This window comes from Athene noctua, chromosome 3 (assembly GCF_965140245.1).
Source record: "Athene noctua chromosome 3, bAthNoc1.hap1.1, whole genome shotgun sequence".
Lineage (NCBI taxonomy): Eukaryota > Metazoa > Chordata > Aves > Strigiformes > Strigidae > Athene > Athene noctua.
In genome coordinates, this window is record NC_134039.1 from 60,132,584 (window position 1) to 60,156,876 (window position 24,293).

Sequence of the window (24,293 nt, forward strand, 5' to 3'; positions counted from 1 at the left end):
GAAAATTTCCCAAGTTTTATACATACATATATAAAGCATGTCTGTACAACATCTTTTACTCTTTGTGATAAAATATCTGATAATTTCTGTTATTAAAATTATTTCCTTTTTAAAGTTTTGACCCTGAGCTAAATTCTGCTCATTGACTCCACTAGAATCATTCCAGACTGAAATTGGTGTAAATTAAACTTCTTTGATTCTCTTACAGAAAACACTAAAAAAAATCTTTTAAACAAAAATTAAAATACTGAACAACATGCTGTTGACAGAAATTATTTTCTCAAACAAATATTCTTTGATTGACTGAAACATTTTAATTTCTGCTATTTTAAATCCGCTGGCTCGTGTTATTTTCATGAGTAGCACCAACTGTATTATCTTCAGCAGTTACAGGATATGAATCACCTCTAGGCATTTCCCTGGTTGAATATTTACCATTGGATAAATATAGCTAGCCACCAGCAGTTTGGAAACCTTCATGAAAAGTAAAGTTTCCTACCAAATTAGAACATGACAATAATAAAAGGTTTCATGATTTTAATTCACTACTTCCTACTCTCATATCACTGTCATTTTTTTCTATTTTACTCTTGTTACTCCCAATTACTAGAAATAATACAACGTATATTTGGCCAGAAGTTACAAGGCTTCATTCCATCCCCTCAGAAAAGTGGAAGTTTTGCCATTTACTTTCATAAAAGTAGAGCTGAGACAAGCATAAATTTCTAGTGACATGGTTTTCCTGGATTTTGGCAGAGTAGCAATGCATATTTTCATTTTGCCTTTGTGACCAAAACTTCTGCAAAGCCAAGCCACTTGCAAATTGATAAACTCAAACCTTGCTTACCAGTGAAATAAAACTCTTCATTTTTCCAAGGAGAAGTCTGAAAGGATTATAACAGTTTCTGTTCATCTTGCAGATCAGTTTCCAAGCATGTCTCAAAACGGATCGTGCAGACCTGCCCAGTATCCTCACTCTGACCTCTCCCCAATTCTGTCTAGCGGAGACTCAGATTTAGCCAGCCCACTTCTCCAGACTAATGTCCACATTGACATCAGTGCCTTAAATCCCGACCTGGTCAAAGAAGTGCAGCATGTGGTTATTGGTGCTGACAGTCTGATCGTGCACTTCAGTGAAGTGATAGGAAGAGGTAGGTACTGTGACTTTTACCTTGCAAACTGCTATTCTTTTTGCACACCCATTCATTATAAACCATTCTGAATAAGATGTCTTTGCAGAGGTTTTTTTCAAGCTTTTTACCTCCTGCAGCACTGCATCCCATGCACTAGATAAAGGGGGGAACCAAGGGGCTCATCTTTGAAGTCAGATGAAGGGTTGTGCATTTGATCAGTTGGACAAGACACCAGAGGGAGGAAAGAATCTTCCAATTAATGGGGCTCTTTTGAACTCAGATACTTGCTGGCTCCCCCTCAGCTGCCTCACTCTCACCCTTTTACAGGCTACAGAAAAGCTCAGCCAGGGCTTCTGATCCATGAGGCTGCAGTGCAGGAGTGAGGCTGTCGCAGAATATTGCACCAGCCTAAGGCACACACCTAAATGGCAGAGAATGCTGATGTGGGGGCACCAGTGGCCTCAGACTTGGAGCTGGCATGAGAGCCATGAGAGCTGGCAGGTTTGCTACATGATGCAGAAAACTCCTGCAGTTACTAGTGCATTCAGGAAAAGTCGCCATGGGCCAGGTGAAATGCCCACACCTCTTTTCTCTTCACAAGTTCCCCCCAGCTCTGAGGAACTCAGGTTTTTTTCCTCCAGCCAAAGGCTCACCATTCCCCTCATCCCTCTCTCATCCCAGCTGCAGTAATGCATAGCTCCTGATTCACTTCACTTTATTTTTGTACCTGATACAGCACGTCCCCTATTTTTCAGAATTTCTCCCATCAGTCATTCCTTTACATCTCTGTAAGCAGGTTTCCTCCTTTCATAGCCCAAGCCAGCATTTCTGTTAGGGACCTTTATGAAACTCTGTACTATTGAGTTACCTATTAGTAACTCAAGTAGAAATTGGATTTTCAGTACTTCTACAGATTATGCCCGAGAGGTCTCTTGTTGACTATCAGAATACTGATAAAAATTTGGCTATAAATTATATTCCTAGTGTCTCTTCTGCAGGAAAACAGCCACAAATCAGTCAGTGTGTTTCCCTTCCATGTATTACACTTCATCATCCCCAAAGCAAGGGTGGGCCTTTTTCTTTTCTTTCTTGTTTCAGAAAAGTCCAAGTAATTTCCCATTTTTTAAATGTTGAAAAATAACAGGAATGACACCAATATAATTAACCATTTTAAATTTTCTCCTCCATAACTAGACCCAACCCAAAAATATTTTAGACACACCCAATCCAAGCTTTAGGATTTGTGCCCAGGCTCCAAACAATCTGTGGTCTGATGGGATTCTAGTTGTTTTTATAAAACAAACTTTGTATTAATTTTACCCTGAGCCAAAAGCAAAGCCCGCTGGGCTCTGAACAGTGCTTCGGACTGGAACCTAGTAGAATTATTCAGATAGTCTTGTTCTCTGCAGAACTCACACTTGATAAAAAATTACTTTGCTTCCTAACTGCAAATACTAATATAAGTGTCCAGTAAATAGTACATCTGTGAAGGAAGCCCACCATTACATGTGCATAAATTGATTTGGATAAATTAATGCACCTGCCTGGAGCTCCAAGTTCTGTTTCCCAAACAAGTCACTGACTTCTCATAGTAGGTTTCACCACAGTAGGTTTCTGTAGACTATCCTATTTACTTTGCAGGAAAGCACAGGATCAGGAAGGATTTCTGTGCCCCTCATAGTTTATTTCACTACTTAGACTGTGATAAAGAAGGCAAATTTTGCTCATGATCTTTTAGTGACATTTCACACTTGGAACTAGGCCATAGCAGACACCATAGACTGACACCCACTGATGTGGTCCATCATCAGTAGAGTAACTCACAAACCATTCATGGCCAACACACCACTTTTAACACTCACCATTTTCCATGGAATAGCAAGACCTCAGAGACTGTAAGCCCACAGTGACCCTACTTATGCAGCTTTCCACTGAAGATGCATCAAGGCTGTACAATCCAGTGGACTACTTAGCACGAGCTTGCAGACCACTGGGAACCACCAATCCAGTGGTCATGTCAGCTCCTAACTGCTTCCTTCTACCTTCCAGTGCCCTCCTTTGACATATATCTCACAGGAGAGTATGGTGGGAATGGATTGACATGGTTTTTGTGTGCATAGTCATTACAAGAACATGAAGCAGTTGTGGCACCAGCCTTGTCATTATTTATACTCTCCATCTAGGTCAAGAAATATCAGCTATGCTGCAAATAGAGTTTTCATTTCATGTAATGGTTTTATGTAATAGGAGTTTTATGTGTTAGTTATGAAGTATACATTACAAGTGTGGGGAATTGGACAGTAACGGAGTGTGATCACTTTCTTAAAACATAATTGCTACCCAGTGGAAAATACCAGAAAGCTGATTTTCCACGTTAAAGCTAATCTTACTCATTTTTTACACAGGACATTTTGGGTGTGTGTACCATGGGACATTGCTGGATAACGATGGCAGGAAAATTCATTGTGCTGTGAAGTCACTGAATAGTGAGTACATGTTTAATAGTGAGACTTTACCATAAGTCTAAAGATAACCAGGGTGAATTAATTACAGTGAAGTGTACTTTCACAAATAAAGATTCTTAGTTGCAGCTGGATCAGATTTATCTCTGGAGCAATTCCAATGACTTCAGATTACCATAAGGCATTGGCATATATTTGTACCTCAAATGACATACCCATATATTTATTTCCTTTACAAAGAAAAGATACAGGAAAATGAAGGAAAGGCAGTGTAATTTTTTTCTACTGACTACTGAAGATTTGTGTTTGGAAGTTAAATTGCTAAAGATGGGCAAAGCTGCTGGAAAAACAGGAACAGACTATAACAACATTTATTAAAGGCTTTACTCAAGTGTTGTTATTCACTTCTAAATAATTCATAAGAAAAGGAGAAATGGAATTAAAATCACCAACAAAATGTATTAGGTCATTGTAAGAAAACCAATGTACATAACCTAGTTGTAATGTGGGAGGTGGGGAGCATGTTTGTAGCTTCTTATTATCACTTTGTTGTTCAATGACATGCTGTACAGAAATTAACTGTATTTTGTTTGGGTTTCTTTTAATTAACTCATTTTATTGCTGGATTTCTCAGGAATTACAGACCTGGAAGAAGTGGCTCAATTTCTGAAAGAAGGAATAATCATGAAAGATTTCAGTCATCCCAATGTTCTGTCACTCCTGGGTATCTGTTTGCCCAATGAAGGATCCCCCTTAGTTGTTCTTCCATACATGAAACATGGAGATCTTCGAAACTTCATTAGGAATGAGACTCATGTAAGTACCTGGTGAGGTCAACCAAACAGTAATGCAAGTCTAGCCACGCCCTGCTCCAGCACCACAGGTTATAAGGTCTGATAATTACATTACGTCTATAAGTTGTTGCTGTTACTACACCTTAACCTTTGGCACTTGCTTAGGCTGGCACCAAGCCTGACCACAGCACTGCCACTCCTTCCCTTCCCCCTCAAATTCCGCTCTAGAATGTTTCCCAGAAATTACCAGCAATAAGTATTTCTCATTTCCCATTCATAAGCCTCTTTATAAACAAATGTGTTTATGAGGTCTAAGTCAAGGGGCCCAACCATCTGCTGATTTAAACTGGCATGTCTCTGTTGACTTCAGCACAGCTGTGCCAGTCATCACCATCTGCTCTTCTAACTCCAAGGTAGGGGATTTTCATGTCCAGCTAGTGTTACAGTCCCATTACTATCAATATTTTTTCTCCTTATCTTAAGAAAGAAAAACAACAATTGTTATACAAACTGTGAGTACTCTATTATCAGAGATTTTCCTCGTTTCCATTGGAAGACTGTAGATTTCTCAAATGTGACTCACTGCTTTCTCTCAAGTATGTCTTGCCTCAGGTAGTGTAAGCCCACTTAATACCGTAGTATTTCACCCACTTCACAATGTGAGGACAATATAAAGCGACTTCTGAGCCAATAGGATTTTGTCCCTGCCTTTATGGCAATCAACAATAGCCAGTACCATTCAAAAAAACCTGCATCTTGACAAATTGTTGGGGGAGTTAAGCTTTCTGAGGTAGGGACCTCTTCCCTTTTGAGCTTCTGTCATTCTACGAGCACTAAGGCCCTTGTCTATTAATAGTATCATGGTCCTTCCTAAAATAATGGTATAATAACCACAGCTGAACAGCGTTGTTCCACAGAAGAAAATGATATGAAGCAATATCAACAACGCAAAAATGTGGGACCTTACTATTGCATAACAAGTCATGCTGTTGGATAAAAGAATTACAGGTGTATGTTTATACTTCTTTTGATATTTAACATTTTCAATAAGGTCTCACCTTGTAGACCAGGAAAAGAGTTATCCATTTTTGTGGAAAATATTCCTCTGGTAACTGCTGAGGTCTCTTTTGCCTTTTCCATGGCACCATAGTGATGATAGCTTGCATTTATTTTGCCCCAAATAGGACTCTCTTCTTTCTTGGTCATTTCCAGCTGATGAGCTCCAAGTTCACAGTTAGCACCTTCCACTGAGTTACATGCTATTACTCTTAAGTTCACAAATGTGAATTTTGTGTGTCAGTCCAGGTCATGCTGCTTATTCTGCAACTCCACCCTTCTGGAGTCTGTCAGCTTTTCTGATATCTTAAAGCATGTATCCTCACTGGAGGTAAGCACTTAACCTAAACATGACAATTTTGCAAGCATCAACCTGTCTTGATCATTCTGGTAGCAAGATAGATGTGTCAAAAACTGAGAGTCACCGCAAAAACCAGTCTGCTTCTTGGGCTTATGCATTCACTGTATCACAAAATGTTTGCATTTTACAGAACCCAACGGTAAAAGATTTAATTGGATTTGGCCTTCAGGTCGCAAAAGGGATGAAATACCTTGCAAGCAAAAAGTTTGTCCATAGAGACTTGGCAGCAAGAAACTGTATGTAAGTACAAACATCTAATCCAGCCATGTTATCACACACTTCTGTGTAAAACAGTGAGATGAGATAAATTACAGTTTCCAGGATTCTGCTTTTTTAGTCAGAATAGGGTGTTTTTTTCATGGTCCCATAATTATACTGATGTTTGTCTTGCATACTGATGAGCTACGCAGCTTGTTAAGGGCTCACTTCTTACACATAAGCTTTTTTTGAGTGTGGGAAATAAGAAAAGCTGAGGTGAAAGTGTAGCCTCTCAAAATCATTGGTTAGAGAGCTTAAAAGGCATCTCCTAAGGGAAGTTAAACTGCTGTTGTCTCAACTTGCTGTGCTTCCACCCAACCTCTTCAGAAGCAGCACATCTCTGCTGCCGCACCTAGCAGGAGGGAGAGAAACACAGGGCAACTTTGTGAGAAAAACAGGAACACAAAGAAACACCAGTGAGACCTCTTGACAGTAATCTTTTATTACATGAGTATGAGCTTACTTTGGCTCAACTGTGCACACAAATTAGCATTAAAAAATCAGAGAATGCAAAGAATCTTACTGTTGTCTGGGTAGCCAGACAGTTCAGTTCACACAAAGACTGATACAGGAGTTGCTGATACTATTATGCTGATTCATCACCTATGTTGTGAATTAATGAGGTACAGGATTAAATGTTAGAGTTTATTTTTAGGACATCATAATCTGGAACTCTGGGTGCAAAAAGGTTATTCACCTGTGACATGAGATTTCTTATTTTTTCAAAGGGTGCACACTTGTGCAGCTGAACAGCCTCTGAAAAGGAACATTTTCTTACAGCTGCTGTTTTTTTAAGGGAGGTAAAAAGCCACAAGCAACATGATTTTTAGGTTTCCTAAGAAGAAAGGAATTGGGTTACTGGATAAAAGTAATCTAATCAGAATCCAGATAGTGGTAACAGGACATTCCCTCCAGCCTACTGTCTCTTCCTCGGGTGAGGAGGGAACAACTATCAGTATTTGCCAACTGAATGGCTGCTTTTGTACTTCTATACGGCTCACCACTTCAGATCCTGGAGAGCTGCTGCCACATGAGAGGAAGATGTGTAGGGTTAAGGATCCACACTCCCCAGTGGCCACGTGCAATCCAGCACTCAGAGGCACAGCCCCTGCCACAATGGCAATGGCCATCAGAAAGGAAGCCAGGATGCAAATACGGTCCCCATGGACTCTTGACTCTATTCCACTATCCTGGAAGAGGTACAGGAAGCTGCTATGTCATAAACTGTCCCCTGTTGACCCATAAAAGTTCCCTCCTACTCCCTTCGTTGGTACTGGTTTAGTTATTACATCAGTAAATACAGCAGATGGTTGTGTGCCATTCAGATGGACTTCAATAGACCAGAGAGTTGTCCAGACAGAAGCATCATAAATTCAAGATGGAAATGCCATTTGTAGAGGCTGAGAGAGATGGGATTGTTTAGCCTGGAGAAGGCTCAGGGGGATCTTATCCATGCGTATAAATACCTGATATGGTGGAGTAAAGAAAATGAAGCCAGAGTCTTCTTAGTGGTGCCCAGGGACAGGTCAGGAGGCAGCAGGCACAAACTGAAATAGAGAAAATCGCATCTAAACATAGGAAGAAATGCTTTTATTGTGAGGATGACTGAACACTGGCACAGGTTGACCAGAGAGGTTGTGGAGTCTCCATCTTTGCAGATATTCAAAACCCAACTGGTCACAGTCCTGGGCAACTTGCAGTAGCTGACCCTGCTTTGAGCTGGGGAGGTGGTGGTGAACTAGATGATCATCAGAGGTCCCTGCCAACCTCACCCATTCTGATTGTGTCATTCTGTAAGGAAGCCCAAAAACTAGTGTTTGCTGTGGCTAGGTCTGCACATAAAATGAAGGATAGGCTTAAGCATGCCAACACCCATGCTCTGTCTGTTTTTTGACAATGATACCACCTATCAGGACAAACATCAAGCTTAGGAGGAGTAAAGCTACGAAGATCTTCTGGTGTGTCTGAGCTGTAACCCCAGCAGAACTCTCCTTATGCCACCATTCTTTCCCAGTACAGACATATCCTTAGTTACAAGACTACATTATTATATACAGGCAGTCACTGAGATAATGATGGGTCCTTCCTTATCTAATTGAGAGTGAGTAGAAAAGGTGATGCCTTGACTTGGAAATAAAAATGAGAGGTCTCTAAGGATACAGAAGAAGAAACAGCTGTGGAAGGAATGATGTAGCACTCAATCAGGATGTATAGGCTATTAGCAAAAATCTTTTTATATAATTGTTTTAAAAGAACTTTAATTCAAATTATATTATCAAAACAATATCAGTAATTTCCTGAGTTCATTCACTGTGTTAAATGGGTGTCAAATATACTTGCTGCACTTTTTGTTTCACTGTTAAATTAGTTAACAGATCCAAGATAAATTACTGCCTTCCAAAGTCACGGTCTCAAAAATGCAAGTCACTCGTTATAATGCACCATCACTGTAAATCTTCTGTGCTCAGTTGCAGATAATACTTTTTGTCATTTCTCTAGGTTGGATGAAAAATTCACTGTCAAGGTTGCTGATTTTGGTCTTGCTAGAGATGTCTATGATAAAGAATACTACAGTGTACACAATAAAACAGGAGCTAAACTCCCAGTGAAATGGATGGCTTTAGAAAGTTTACAAACCCAGAAGTTCACAACAAAGTCAGATGTGGTAATGTACAACAATATTTGTATCACCTATTAATTTCTCTTATATTACCTGAGACATGTATCTAGTATTTAATGAATGGACTGACTCCAACCCAAAACTTGTATTTGAATCTAACTTTAGTTCATATAAGAATAAGAGACTGTTTCTAAATCCAGAAAGGCTATTTGTCCCAATCACAAAGCAACAATTTGTTGACCTAGTTATCTGTTACTGATCAGGAAAGAATTAGGAGTTTAATCCCACTCCAGGGGAATTAAAGGACATTCCAAGAAGCCAGGTTGGAGCTGAACCCTGCTATAGAAGGGGCTCTGGAAAGCTTGACAAAACAGGTTAAGTCTGAGACTTGTAAAATGTAATGGTTCTCAAAAAGATTTCATTTGCTTTATAAATACTTACTGACTGCCTACAGCAATCTCAAGTATTACCTGGCTGTTTATGAAGAAAAAATTATAAGATGAAGTCATTAGTTGGCTGGATCAGCTTGTATTTTAGCTCTCCTTTCAATCCAGATTCAAATTAGCCTGTGATGCATAGAATTTTCACCATGTATATTCTCTTCAGTATGTATTTACACAGGGTTAGTCAGATCATCAGCTCATGTAAATTGGCAGACCTCCATTAACCTCAAAATATGTCTGCCAATTTATACCAGCTAAGTAACAGGCCTATAGGCTTTTATTTTCTTTCATTTACTTAGTTGAGTTTTGCTGGCTCCAATTTAAGTGGCTCCTCAAGTCCCTACAGCATTTATTAGCCCACTTAAAAGAAAGATGAATGCAGTAAAATAACTTTTCAAAGGGAAAATCCATGCATTTGAATGATTAAATCTGTCAAACTATCTTCTAAAACTGGAATGTAAAGCCCTCCAACCCTATAACATTATTTATCTCTTTCTTTTCTTAGTGGTCTTTTGGTGTGTTGTTATGGGAACTTATGACAAGAGGGGCACCACCTTATCCTGATGTAAATTCTTTTGATATAACTGTTTACTTGTTACAAGGAAGAAGGCTGCTACAACCTGAATACTGCCCTGACCCACTGTAAGTAAATAGTTTGCAAAGCCTTTTGCAAATGCTGCTGATTCTAATATTATAGTAAGTGTGACTGTGGGACGGAAGAGGGTTTTTTTTTTTTCCTTTTTACATGATTTCATAATTGAACAGTTTTTTATTTGAATGACAGGTATGAAGTCATGCTGAAGTGCTGGCATCCAAAACCTGAGATGCGTCCAGCATTTTCTGAACTTGTTTCAAAAATATCAACAATCTTCTCCACTTTTATTGGGGAACACTATGTTCACGTCAATGCTACTTATGTCAACGTGAAGTGCATTGCTCCCTATCCTTCTCTTCTATCATCACAAGACAACACAGACATGGATGTTGACACATGACGGGTATGTCCGAAATAGAGGAAAATCCATTCTTAGTTGTACGAACAAAAAACAAAACATTTTGTCCGCTAGTTTTTACTGCCCTGTCTTCGTGAGAACACTGTTGCACATGTTTATGTTGTTGCCCAAGTTGCACTAGTACAAGGACATGATATCATACTGTTTAAGGCTATGGGATTCTATAAACCATCACCATAATTTTCAAGTATTTGGACAACTGCATCAATTTACCAAACGGAAAAGCTGTGTGCTACCATCCAGAGGTAGTTCCCACTAGGTCTCATTAATGTGTGCTCAGACACAAGAACAAAAATTCATCATTAATGCCATTGAAGGAGAAAGTAGAATACCAGTCAGTATGGCTGTAAGGACTATTACTGTTGCATGTACCTTAGGATAATGAGCAGTACAGAAATTGTTTTCACACAAAAAGCTAAGACAAACAATGAGATTTACAAGAGTTTAAAATATATTTTCCTCCTACAGTGTCCAAACTTCAGATTTTTGCACTACACCAACAAGCTTTCTTAGAACATAGGCAGCCAAGAGAGCCAGCCTCATGGTAAATGTCTTAACAGAAATCAACATCAGAAAATGGTGTGCAGTAAAATAAGTATGTCAGCCTTGCCAGTCCTCTGGTGTAGTCAGACGGTACATAAAATGAAGGGAAAATCATCTAGTTTAAAGCATTCCTAGTGTCAACTTTATTCCAACATTCAACCACTTATTTGAGTCAAACAGACTATATCAGCAGATCTCTCACTGAAAAATGCAAAGCCTCCATTCTTTCAATAAAGAATTAACCACTCTCTGAGAACAAAAAGTTGAAGGCATTCATATTCAATGCCAGACTCATCTCTGGGATGTAGTAATATGGGCAGCATTATTCTAGAGAGGAAGAGGAGACAGGCAGGCTGGCAACCTTATGGAGCTGCTGTCTGGTGAATCACACAGCAAGTAGCTGAAGCTCTGCCACCTACCCTTGGGTGGAGCTGCTGTCAAAGGTGAGTAAAGAGCAGAGGCGTTGCAGCCAGCCCCGACCTAAAAAGACACTGTCACAGCAGGAATGTTGATAACTTCTTCATGCCAGCCCTGAAGAGCTGAGAAGACCCATCAAAAGAAGACACAGCTTTACATCCCCCCAGCCTCTTCTTGGATCACACAACCCAGTGAATTATGATACCTACTTTTATTTCTAAATTATGACCAGAGAAACAATTTTGAAAAGAGATAGAAGATAAAACTTTCATTCATTAGGGAAGAGTACTATAGCTTTAGGGCAAACATCACATGTAATTTCTGTTCCTGTGGAATTCTGTGCATACTACTGTATAGCTTGTTTAGTATAGGATAGAACTGGGTTTGTTGGTGTAAACACATAAAGTATTCTATTTTTATATTTAAAAAAAAGTTTATTTTTAATGACATTTACAAAGTTTGGTTAGGCCACAAAATACTGCACTGTGAACATTTCAGAAAATGTATGTCAGCGTACATGATTCATAAATTGTAGCAACCTTAAAAAAAATGCTGTGTAAATATTAAAAAGGAAGAGAACAGACTGTAAACACACTCCACCCTAAGCATAATATCTCCGTTGCTGCAAGCCAACCATTTTAAGATCTTTAGCAAGGTAGTACGGATAAAGAACTGATATAAGGGAGATATATTGCTCTTGGAAGACAGTGTTATAACTGAAAGATTTATAATGAGGGCAGAGTGTGTAGGCAAACCATGAGCAGATAATATTGCATTGTGTTTCATCACCACTTTCATTTCAGAAACAAACTTTCATGTCTGTTGAGAGCAATACTAATTTTAGATTGCTCAAGGACAAAAGGCTTTGCTGCAGGCAAAAAAAAAAAAAATCATCTCTATGGTTGTTAAAACAGCTAAGGAAGTTTATGACACATAGATTTGGAGAAGATACTCCAAACTTGTACATACATGCTTGAGGAACGCTGCAATGTGAAACAGAGGACATTTTTACTATTTATGAACTTTTGCTTAATAAAGTTAATGTTGTGTCTGGGACACCTGTAAGAATACGTGATTCTGGTAAAGATTTGGTGTTAGTAAGTTCATATATCTTCAAGAGCTGAATGGTACTTATGTTTATAGTTGTTGTTATGACCTAATAAACGTTATTAAAATTATTGTAATACTTTATGCTCCAAGTGCTCTAACTACTGCTAACATTTAACTGTTAAGCTGATAAAAGTCTATGCTTTTTCCAACTAACATGGGAAGAGCAACCTGTGGAACTGTGCGAGAGAGGAAACAATTCAGAAATGTAAAAATATGGAGAGTGCACCAGTAAATCAAACACACAGTTCATCAGCCTCCTACCCAATAACAGATCAGAGAAAGTTGCAGAACATTTGTTGTGAACAAGTACGGCATGGTCTGTTTGACTAGGAAGTCTCTTGCCTAACCGCAGGCTTCACCCATGCAAGGCCTTAAAACTCTTCATGCATTTAGAGCTGGGGGTGACAGGTGAAGCTCAGAATTGAAGCATCATTGTAAAGAGTACCTGCTTGGCCCAACATGGATGCCAGCACTTGTGTTTAGCATCCAAGCTCCCTCATCAGTTGTGATCCACAAGAAGCTTCAAGCAGCTGAACCTATGTTCCTCATTGTCATCCATCACACGTCTCATCTCTGCAAGGTGCTTTATGATTGGATCTTCAAGGTCTTTTCCAACCTAGATGATTCTGTATCTGTGACACCTGAAGAGAGAAGGCATTGCAGTCCCCAGGGGTCTTGGTTCTTCTGGGGAAACAGGAGGCAGCCTTACTCTTCTCCCACACATTTCCTCCCAGTTATATTAGATGCCTCCCACTGAATTCACAAGTTCACTTCTGTGGTACCCCACAAACACTGCAACATCCACTGTCCTGTGCCACTCTTAAGCCAGGTGACACTGCAAGCTCATTTCTCCAGCAGCTTACCTCAGGGGGACATCTTACAGTTCACTCAAACATTTTAATGCACAAAGTCTCAGCTCACTAAAACCAGCATTTATATGTTCTTGTAATTTCAAAATATCAAGCAAGCCAACATCAAACACACTTTCCCCAGACACATTCACTTCTTAACAAAACATATGCTCAGTTTCAACTCAAAGTGTATTTTGGGGAAAAAAGGCATTGAAAATAGCAGCTAAGGATGAAAACATTCTTCTGTTGTGTCATAAGCCAAATCCAGCTAAAAGGACTGAATTTTTTTATTCTAATTATTTACATCTAATTTATTTTCCAATATTTTCCAATTTTCCTGAAAAGCCTCCAAGGTTTTACCACAGTCCCCTATTAATACCAGGGTCTTCAATCTAAGCCAGCATAACATACAGCCTAATGATGGTCTGAACTTGTATTAAATACCAGATTTGTAACACATTCCTCTGATTACTTCTCACGATTTCTAAAGGATGCGATATATTGCATCTTTGAAAGGGTCAACAGAATCACAAGCTTCCCATGCTCAGTTTTATCCTAGTAACTTTTTTATACCAGGTACTGCAGCTGATCTTTACTGACTTAACTGGCAGCCTTCCCCCTGCATGAATATTAACAGCAGACATGGCCCATGGTCAAAACATTGCCTAACAGATATGCTACATAAAAGCCAAGATATTAAAAAAATAGGGAGGGATATCCTCACCCCACTGAAATTTTCCTATTGATTTCACACAAATTTTTTTAGTGCACTATTAATAATTTTAAATAACTTGCCTATATTAAAAAAGATTTTTAATACATCCTACAATATTAAAGATTTCTAAAATCCAGGGAAATGATACGCTGTACCATTGGGTTGCTAAGGCTTTACATATTGCTAATTTTCAATCATAAATAATGGATCTACAAGCCTTATGTAAATAAATGAAGAGGAGTTTTTGTTACAGTAGCAGAAGCAGTACAGGTGAGCAACCACAAAAGGGCATCAGAATAATTTTAAACCTAAGCATGAAACTCCCCATTCAGAAATTTCATTTCTGGAATTCAGCCATAACACTATATCACAGGGAAACATCATAGCACATAAAGAAAATACAAATCCTAATAGGTTTTTTACTCACTAAACAAAACATCTACTCCTGAGAAATTCTGATTTCCATTATTTTTAACAAATAGGTCATGAACTGAGTATTCCGAGCACTGAAGAAGGACACAGGAAACCTGAGGATTTTGCCAGACTGATTAGTAAAAACATTTACAAGAAATTGTGATCTCACACACAGCAGGGAGAATTCAGAACAACTTGCTGACACCAGCCCAGAAGAGATCAATCTCTCACCCTGGAACTGTGTGCTCTGATATTAAACCTGAGTTTGTCTTCTGAAATCCCATCCACCTGCTAATGCTCAAGGTGTAATCATTTCCAATGAGGATACTGACAGACTCTTTTCTGATTAACGTCAAGCACTTGTAGCTGCTTCATGACCTCCTGGGGGACAGAGAGAAAAGGTTTCTGCTTTGTAAGGAACATTGCTGGTGTTACTATTAACGTTGGTGCTTTCCTTTCCAGAGCCAGGAGGCTCCTCAGGACACACCACACCTGGGGAGAGACCCTCAGCCGATGGTAAATCCCTGCCGGGGTCAGCCCAGGGAGACCCTCCTGGCTGAACTGCATTCAGGTGCAGTCCAGCCAAATCAGGCTTAAACGTGAGACTCTGACATGTAGACCATGCTGGACTTCTAGTTTTTCAGTTGTTAGCTGATTTGGAGTTAGAGGGAGGAGGCGAGGTACACTGAGATGTCTTTTTCCTCTGCTGTCACCTCATCCCTTTCTCCCTGAGTCTGAAGTTAGCACAGAAAGCCTCATGGTAGCAGACGGACCTTCTGGGTCTGCAGCCTTAAAAGGCTCTCAGCTTCACCAAAGGAACATGGTTGTGGGGAGGGATTTAAGTGAATATAGCCAGAAACTGTAGGTCATGCTTGATAGGATTTTGTTTGCAAAATTCAAGGTAGAACACCAAAGAAGAGGGATTCATTTAATCTGGTTTCCATGCACTTATCTCTTTCAGTAGTCAGTACTGTGCCACAGCCTAGTGCCATCAGGAGGTTCATTAGTATCTGCCAAAAATCTCACGTTCATCGCAACAGTTTAACAGGGAAGTCATCCTTGTTTGGGCCTCTGAGGCCCTGTGCAGTTCTACAAATGCTATGTATTAACACTTGCCAGAGTTCTAATTACCGAGTGCACATTGAGCCCTGTGGTACAAATGACAGCTGAATATCCTCCTTTAGGATGTGAAAAGTATTCTTACCAAAAACTTTAGGGTGCATGACCAAACATGGACACCTCTGCTGCCATGAGGTTGCAGCTCACTGGGGCCACTGGCATGCTTTGCAAGTGCAACAAAACTGAACGCAAATGCTAAAAATATAGTTTGAGCTTTAATTAGAAAGGAAAAAAGGCCTTCAGTCAACAGCAGTATATCCTCCATCTTTTATGCAGCTCATAAAAAATAAAGGCAATTTAAGAAAGACAGCAGAGCTGCAGCCTGTTGGAGCTCATGGTGCAGAATCCATGGCAAACACATGCGATGATGTGACAATACATATACTCTAGTCAGCAAGTGGGACGTAAGAAGGAGTGAGTCACATCCAACTCCAGTTGCATGCTAATGGTTTTCTTAAGAAAAGCCCTTCCTTAGAAGAGGTTACAGCTACAGGAAAGACAACTATCCGCAAGAGTCAAAAACACTCTCACCATGTAAATTTTTCATTTTGTAGAGAAAAGTAATTGCCTGAATAGTTTCTTCATTCATTTTCAGTTACTGGAAATGTGTCTACTGAAAGTAGTTTGTAAATTAAATTGGTTGCCATACCCATGTATGCCACCTGACCACAAGAGCCATAACAGCATTCAAAAGTATTTCTTTCAAAGGTCAACAGTTCAATAATTGTAAAAAAGCTCCAGCATTGCTCATGTCCTCCATACACCTCTGAGCACCAAATTATTACAGCTCTGAATCAGATGGAAAGAAAGTAAGAGTTTGTCAGGCCGATGCAGTCCCCGTGAATGTTAAATCATGTCACTGAAGTGCTAAAAACAAACTCACCTTGTTGACAAGCATTAATCTCGGCTGCAATATGAAATGCAGGTAAATAAAGGGCATCTCTGTCAGGACTATTTCTACTTCTTTTTATGAATATTAAGTTTACTCAAAAATATCCTGGAAAAATATTTGTACATCTGCAACAACAATGATAAAATATATTTGCTAGGTATCTTGATATCAATTTATAGCAGCAGGGTTTTCTTAAGACCATCATAAAAATACAAATACATAAAAATTATTTTAAAGTATGTTTGCCTATGTCTATGTCTAGGAGAGTGAATGTCTTCAAAATATATCTGCCAGCCTATTTGGATAAATAAAGGGAATTCTCTTCTGTTAGACATTCTGGGCATCTTGAAATAGGTTTTGTTTCTTCTCACAGCTGAGCTGGTTGCGAAGGAGTCTAGGGAAGCTGATTTTGGATTATTTGGCAGAAACTAGAGAACTTGAAGGTTCTTCTGTTCACCAGAACTGATTTACCAAACACTTTGTCCTTTTTCTTGTCTTTAGTATCTTCACACTACCAAAAAGCATCACAATCTGGATGTTCTGTGTGCAAATATCTACCCAATATTATTTTCTGCATACAATCCTGAATAGGAAGGTAACATCTGGATGGTGATGACCAGCATAAACAGATCCTTATTGCTGTGCTGAGCAAATTACTATCAACACAGCACTTTTCCCACATACCACCTTCCAAAATCCATATAGTACTTACCATGACTGCAGTAAAATTTATGTAGTCCTCTATTTTACTGCATAAAACCTTAAATGGTATTAAAACAGTAACGTCATTGCAGGGAAATTGGTGTCCATGAAGGTTAACAGCATGTACTGAAAGCCAATAACAAATGCCCTTCCTTAATAAAATGCTCGGTTTAGATCATATTTGTCATACTATACTTAGGCACTAGTCTGCCAAGCAGATATTATAAAACAGACTCATTCATAAAGTATAACATACAGGAGCAACAGTTTGGCATTTTCAGACTACCAAGGCCTCATTTCAGTGAAAACTAAAAACAACTCAACAACTTTACCATCTGAAAGAGAATACAGAAACTTTGTCCATCATTCATACATTCAGCCACAATCAGGAAATTAGAGACTGCAGTGAGATCAAAGGATTGTACTGTTCAAGGTACCCAACATTATTTTCTAGAAGTTTAAGATCACTCCTTCCCACACCCCCTTCCTTAGTTATATACTACCCCTAACAGCTAGGTCAAATTTTATGAGGAGCATTTCTAAAAGCTGGAAAAACATTCTTTGGAAAGAAGCCATCTGTTTGAGGCATTCAACTCCTTCAAGATCTGAAATGCTTCCCAGTGTTTTTTCACTTCCCAAATGTATTGCAAGTTCCAAATATCTAAGCATAAAGTGACAGACTTGTACAGTTGCAAGGGAACTTCTATTTCGTGGTAAAGCACAACTGAGAGGTAAGCTGTGTCAGTCAGATATAGAGGATCTGAATGAGGAGGGTTGCTGCTTAGGCTTATCTATGTTTTGCAATGCCAGTGTTGTATTTTTCGTGTACATTAGAAGTATCTTATGTTGTGGAGTGGGTTTTCTTGAGATACAGATTGCATATATAATACATCTTCCCACAGAGCCAAGCTACACTTAGAGATATGAGAGATGTTCCTCAGCCTACAATTATTTATACTTCAAGACAAGGGAAAACTGATAACAGGCTGTTGGAAAAGAGCCAAATCCATCCTACCTCTGTGATCAGCTGAGATAACATCAGTACATTGTCCAACACGAAGGGATATCCAGTAACAGGGACCACGGCATACGGCTCAAAAATCAGTCACTCTGAGGAGGAATTGTTAAGGAAATTAATAACAAAAATACTCGTGATTAGGAAATACTGAAACACAGGGAAAATTCCCTAATAGAAGTGTCATCGTAAAAGCCTCCATGTTTCCTTTCTTGATGCTTCTAATCAAATACTCTTCTGTTTAAACAGCTAGTGACATTTCAGCCCGCTATGATAATGCCTAGCAGCAAGGCCTGAGGAAGAAAGCTGACCAAAAACACAATTTTGGAGATAACAGTCTTCCTTTGTAACTACGCTAAGTATAACAGAGAGTACTACCCAGTTTGGAGAGAGTGCTTTCCATCAATAAATTTTAAAGCACTTGCTCAGAAATATAAGACTGAAAGAAATGTCAGGAGATCATTTGGTCCATCCCATGTCACTAAGATAGAGTGAGCACACATAAGTCACCTTGGCAAACATTGGTCTAATGTTTTCTTTAAAATAAAACCCAAACCAACACCTGTACAAGCTACAAGGATTTTTTTTTTAAATCTGTAGTGTTAAAGCTCTCCTGGATTTCTTTTATAAATCTTCCTTGCTGTAGCATGAGACCCACCCCCCTTCTTTTTGTCCCAGCACCGGCTACATAGCCAAAAAAATAACTGTCACATGATTTATAGAAAAATTTTAAGCAAAGATGTCCCATCTTAATCTCATCTTTTCTAAGCTAAAATGTTTTTTTCAGACCTTAGTCATATCCTTTATTTTCTAAACATCTTAATTTTCTTCTTGATGGTTCTTCCCAGTCTATCCACATTTTTTAAGTGTGGTGCCAAGGATAAACTCAGTACTCTCAAAACATACTACTTTATAGAGTGGTTAGGTCAGCAGCTCTGTTGCTCATAGCTAAAGAAAGCCACCAGTGATATAATCCAAGTTGTCTGGAAAAGCAAGGCACATTATGTGCTTAGAAGTTTTGTCCACAAACAGATGCAGATTAAGAACTACGTTCTAGGTGCTAACAAGGCAAATTAATAACTTGCTTGAAGACCTTTCTGGTTACACAAGTTAGATGGGTTTGCCATTCTCAGAGTCCTCTCCTTTTTAAGTATCTATTCTACATTTGTCTCAGGACAATGTCCCTTCCCTAACTAATCCTTTTGTGATTACCTTAGCTGAACCATGGCAGTCAGTAAAGCTGCCTCACCAGGAGGACAGCTTTCACCCGAAGAGCTATGGCAAAGCCAGGAGCAGGAACTCAAGTTAGTTGGAATCCCAATCCTTTGATCCCTTAGCCTGCATTACCCAATGAATTTCCCTTAAAAGAATGGTAACTCTTCATATATTTAAATGCATATGTATTCTGTTGTTTCACACTTACTTTGTCTGTATTTTAACTAACTTGGATCAATTAACTTTTCATAACTTGCATAATCCAGCCAGGCAGTGCCAGAGAACTAGAGATCTCTGGCTTCTAAAAAGAGTGCAGTAAATCAAAGAATTTCTTGAGCACTTATTCATGAGATGGGTCAAGCAGAAACCAGGCCAAACCCAGGGAGCAGAGCAAAGCTAAGAGCACAAAAGAGACGTTGTTTGCAGTGCAATAGGAAGTTAGTTTATTTGGAAAGATGGAAACATCAGACATCAGTAGGTAAGGGAGGAGGTGCGCTGTGGTTCCATATCTGTAGTGTTATACTAACATTATTAACATATGCTAACATTGCCCGTCTCTCCCTCATGTCAAACCTGACCCACGGAAAAATGCCCAGGGGCCCCGGGAGGTGTGTCCTTCTAACAAGTGCTCTCTGAGGTCACTTGCCCTGCCTGCCAGAGTTCTGTCATGACTGCAGCTGGCAGGTGAGGGATGAGGAGGTATCCCCTCAAAACTGGTGAGAGAAGATATTTCTTCAGCATTGCTTACATGCACACTGGTAATGGTTCATACTGTACAAAGACTGGCACAGCATAAAAACCTCACACACACACTCATTGAACATCAGCTCCCTCTACTGTAAATACATTGGTATACATTGCCACCCCATCACCTCCCAAAATAGTCTTGATAAAAAGTACTACTCTGAAGCTCTGTGACTAAGATCACTGGAAAAATGCATCCTGCAGAACCAACAGACAGAACACAGCATGGATTTTTCCTTTCTGTTCTCATGGTTATGATAACTGGGTTTTCAATCTTCTTCTGTGCTGCAAATATCCATCTCTAGTTTGTCTCAAAACTAGAATACATTTAATGATCTTAATCTAATATCTTACAAAGAACTGTAGACTACAGTCTACAGAGCAGTCTGCTGCAGTAACTGCAGTCTTGTCTTTATTAGTCACAATATTCATTTCTGACAGAAAATGTAATGGAATGGACCCTAACCTCTGCTGATCATTATCCTACTTAGGATGTTTTGTCTTCCTGAAAACGTTAAAAATCTGACAAGTCTCAATAGCTGATAGCTGCGCCCATCCATACTGAGGGCTCTTCTTCGTTCCAGCAGAAATCAGAGATGTTTGAAGCACAGCTCAGTAACACAGTCCTGTTAACTGATAAGATTTACTCAAAAGTATGACTCAAAAGGACAGAAATTGTTGTTCAGTCCAGACTGAATTCGATTAATAGTTTAAGCCCAAAAATACAAGATGCTGGATTTTTTCAGAGAAAGGGAAATAATTTTTGTTTTTAAATTTACCTTATTTTTTTTAATGTTAGACTAAACAAAAGTTTAATTTCAGATTAAACCAGTGCTCAGGGTTTTACTTGGCATGAAATCCAATTAAATGATCAAAGTATCAAAAGTCGGCCAAGAGATCAAGGAAAATGAGGACAGCAGAAAGGCTCTGAGACTTGACCAAGAATGGATAGCCAGAGCCTGTAGTGAAATTTTAATGTAATGGAAAGCACAGATGCTAGATCAGAAAGAATCCTGACACCTGGAGGGTGATCAATAGCCTATCCATGAAAATGGCCCACTTATTGATTGTGAAAAAAAGTAACAGGAAGAAGGTGTTAAAGTTGTAAGACAGGGATGGACAGCTGAGTGTTGAGATTCTAATTTGCTTGAATGTTGAAGAACAGAGGCAAGGAAGAAGATGAAAGAAGGAGAACGGAAGAAAATATGATCAAGAAAGGTCAGCTCAGAGGACAAGGAAGCATCAAGGGGACGGACTGAAAGCACTGGAAATATTAAGCTAGCAAGTACCTCCAAGTAAGAAACTTGAGAGACAGCCAGAGCTGCCCTAGACAGAAGGAGAAAGGCAAGGGAGGCCAGGACACCAGTGTGTCCCACAAACATGGGTTGGAGCAATTTCAAAATCCCCCAGCTTCTTACAGTATCCTATACGCTGCTGTACAGAGGGTCATATCTCATCCTTAGCTGTGGGCCCTCTAGAGTCCCTGAAGACAGATAATGAGAAAAGAGGGATAAAAAGCAGAAAGTCAGTTTGATCAATTTAATGTTGACTTTGTACCATTCCTTTGATAGGAATAGAATAGTCAAAGCAAATAATGCTGCTTTGAAATAGGAACTGACAGGACAAAATATAGCAAGTACATGAGAGGAACTTCATCCAAATTATGCCACAATGCATTAAACTGCATCACAGTAATAATGTTACTTTAAAGTTAACACCAGTATTTCAAAGCAGAAAGCCTTCTGGATCTCTAGTAACTCAGTGCAAACCTTTTACAGCTAATCAGTATCATTGCTTCAAAAGAAATTAAACTGTCTCCACCCAGTAACTCTACTGGCATTTGATCTACAATTGGCTTGAAGTTAAAAATTAATTACCCTTCCAACATATTGATTACATGACTATAAACATAAAAGCAGCAGCCCAGAACAATGTACACTGACCCTCTGTTGAAAAAGCATGTTTGTTTTCAAAGGGAAGCTAATTAAGACAAGTTCCCTACAAGAGGAAGACAGCAGTAAAACTAAAACCAACAGTGCCATCTAGTGCATCCCTGTGTTCAAAGAGCCATAATCGCTAGCATCATTCTCCATTTCAGCTATTTCCTACTGCTAACGAAAAAGGACTGATAAATAACGATCACACTCCATAAGCCTGAGGCCCCAAGTCTTATCATCAGGGAATACATGATTCCTAGATGAAGAAAGTCTTACATCATATTTATATTTGTATCATTAATAAAACTATAATGATAAATCTACTTGATTAGTATGATTTAACTACTAACTGTGAATTAACTGAAATAAATAAAAGTTCTACACTGATAGTAAGTCTCAGCTTTCTAATCTTCTGTTTCAAAACAGCTACACTGGAACATCTACTGGTTTTAGATGGTATCTCTGGATCTCTGTCATGGTTTTTTATCAGATGTATATGTATACACACCAGTGAGCAAGAATAGAAAGCAAAAAAGGACAATACCTGCTTAGGATCTGCTAAATACCCCCCTTGCTAATGGACACTGATCATTTTCATCAGAAAAATGCAAGCCATTAACTTTTTGCTCAGACATCACTAACAAACCATGTAGAGCTTGCTTCTAAACCCTCTTCTGTAGAAGAGCCAGGAATCCAATCTACGTGAGGAGGCCTCACAGAACTCATGATTCCACAGAATCGCTCTCCCATTTTGTTGCCACCCAATTTTATGCTTCTCTCTTGCTGCTTTAATGTACCCTATTATTAAATGTTGCCTTTCAGGAACACTGAATACTGACGTGGCTTCCTTTTCCCAAAACCCTGTAGAGTCCTCCCACTGCATCTCGCATCATACTTGGCCCTTTACACTAGATTAATGTACATTCATTGTCAGCTCTTAACAGAGATTGCTTTAACCTACAAAAGGGAGCCTAAAACAAAAGCTGTATATCCTGCAGCAGGAAAAGAAAGATTACAATCTCTGTGACAATTGCTTCAGATTCCTTTCTACCCCAAGGACTCATATTTCACTGGGGTTTTTTGCACCCATAGCCTGGTATCACTAATCTTTAATCCATACAAAATAGTATCAGGCACGTCTCAGTTGACATTAGGCACACAGATGTGTGCGGCATACGCAGAAGTCAAGCACGCATTTTCAGATTTAGTCAAGACTGAAATTCCTCTCTGTCTTCTTCATCAGCTGCTCTTCCGACATCAGTGAAACCAGTCCCCTGATATCCACTGAAACCACTTCACTATTTGTTTTGTTTCCCTTTTGTTTTGTTTTGCTTGGCTAACAGAAATTCCAGTAAATGCTAAAACATAAACCAAAACCTTTGGGCTCACATAGACCTGGCCCATTTTAGTCCTCTCCACCTTGCACCATGAGCAAGCGGTGGGCCCGCACCACCATCCCTCTTAGCCTCTGTCATTCACAGGGCTGGTGGCCAGCAGATGACCCCACCAGGTCCTCCACTGCACGCACAACAAAATCTCAACTTTGACAAGTTCAGAGGGCTGCAACAGACTTTAATGACTAGACGGAGGGTTTATTAACAGCCCATTTGAAAAATCCTTCCCTGATATATAGTGCATGATGAGAGGCAGGCTGTATCGCACAGAAACTATGAAGGGCAACATGCTGTAAGGAAAAACTAGGACATAAGATGTGCTTCCCTCTCCTCCCCACCCTCCCATTTTCCCACTCCTTTCCTAGGTCTTCTCTTTCTTCTCTGACTCACAGGAGAAGTTCTAGCACACAGGTCAGGGAGCAATGATGGCAGCAGCAATATGATGTGACTCAAAGAAAAGACTGTGAGTAAAAGGAAAGGCCAAACCCAGAAACAAGTAAGTAGCAATGAAGAGCTCAAAACTATCTGAAATTAACACATACAGGTCCAACCATCACGTTACACAAGGGAACAGCCAGAAAACAACATCCAGCACTGTGCAAGGTCACATGGAAAAGCTAGATTCAGTTACAGCAGGACTGCAAATAAGCTCAGCTAGGTTTAGAAACAGCTTTTCATGTCATCATGTCAGCAAGCAGCACACGAAAACAGTGGTCTGCCTGTGTTTCACCACCTATCATTCCTTCTAGGTCTTTCATAGGCTATCAACATCTCATATCCTGCCACTATTAAATTTTCAATAAAACACCTTGTTTCTTGTGTTGCACTGGAAGCATCTATAAAAGCTCCTTGATGCTCTCCTTCAACTCTTTCCCTAAAAATTACTTCTGACTTGAGGGCCACAAAAATTTGAAAAATAGTAAGAATAGAGAGCCCTCTCCACTACACTAGATGATGTTACTTTACATATCTGGATATCCCACTTCTGTTTGTATCTCTTCATCACCTCCCCCTACTCATCACAACAGGGATGAGACTCCTTTTTTTGCTGCATACTCTGATCCGACACGAGAGACTAAAACCAG

The 24,293-nt window shown here is 39.4% G+C and overlaps 1 protein-coding gene across 1 annotated transcript in view; it reads left to right on the forward strand.

Moving 5' to 3' along the window:
- MET (MET proto-oncogene, receptor tyrosine kinase) overlaps positions 1-12,284 on the forward strand; it is a 91,440-nt gene extending 79,156 nt beyond the window's left edge. Inside the window, exons 14-20 of the mRNA XM_074903133.1 lie at positions 921-1,151; positions 3,539-3,619; positions 4,230-4,411; positions 5,937-6,046; positions 8,564-8,729; positions 9,633-9,769; positions 9,912-12,284. Coding sequence (XP_074759234.1) covers positions 921-1,151; positions 3,539-3,619; positions 4,230-4,411; positions 5,937-6,046; positions 8,564-8,729; positions 9,633-9,769; positions 9,912-10,122 — 1,118 coding nt within the window. The 3' untranslated portion in view covers positions 10,123-12,284. The remainder of the gene's footprint in view (positions 1-920; positions 1,152-3,538; positions 3,620-4,229; positions 4,412-5,936; positions 6,047-8,563; positions 8,730-9,632; positions 9,770-9,911) is intronic.
- The last annotated feature ends 12,009 nt before the right edge of the window (positions 12,285-24,293 follow it).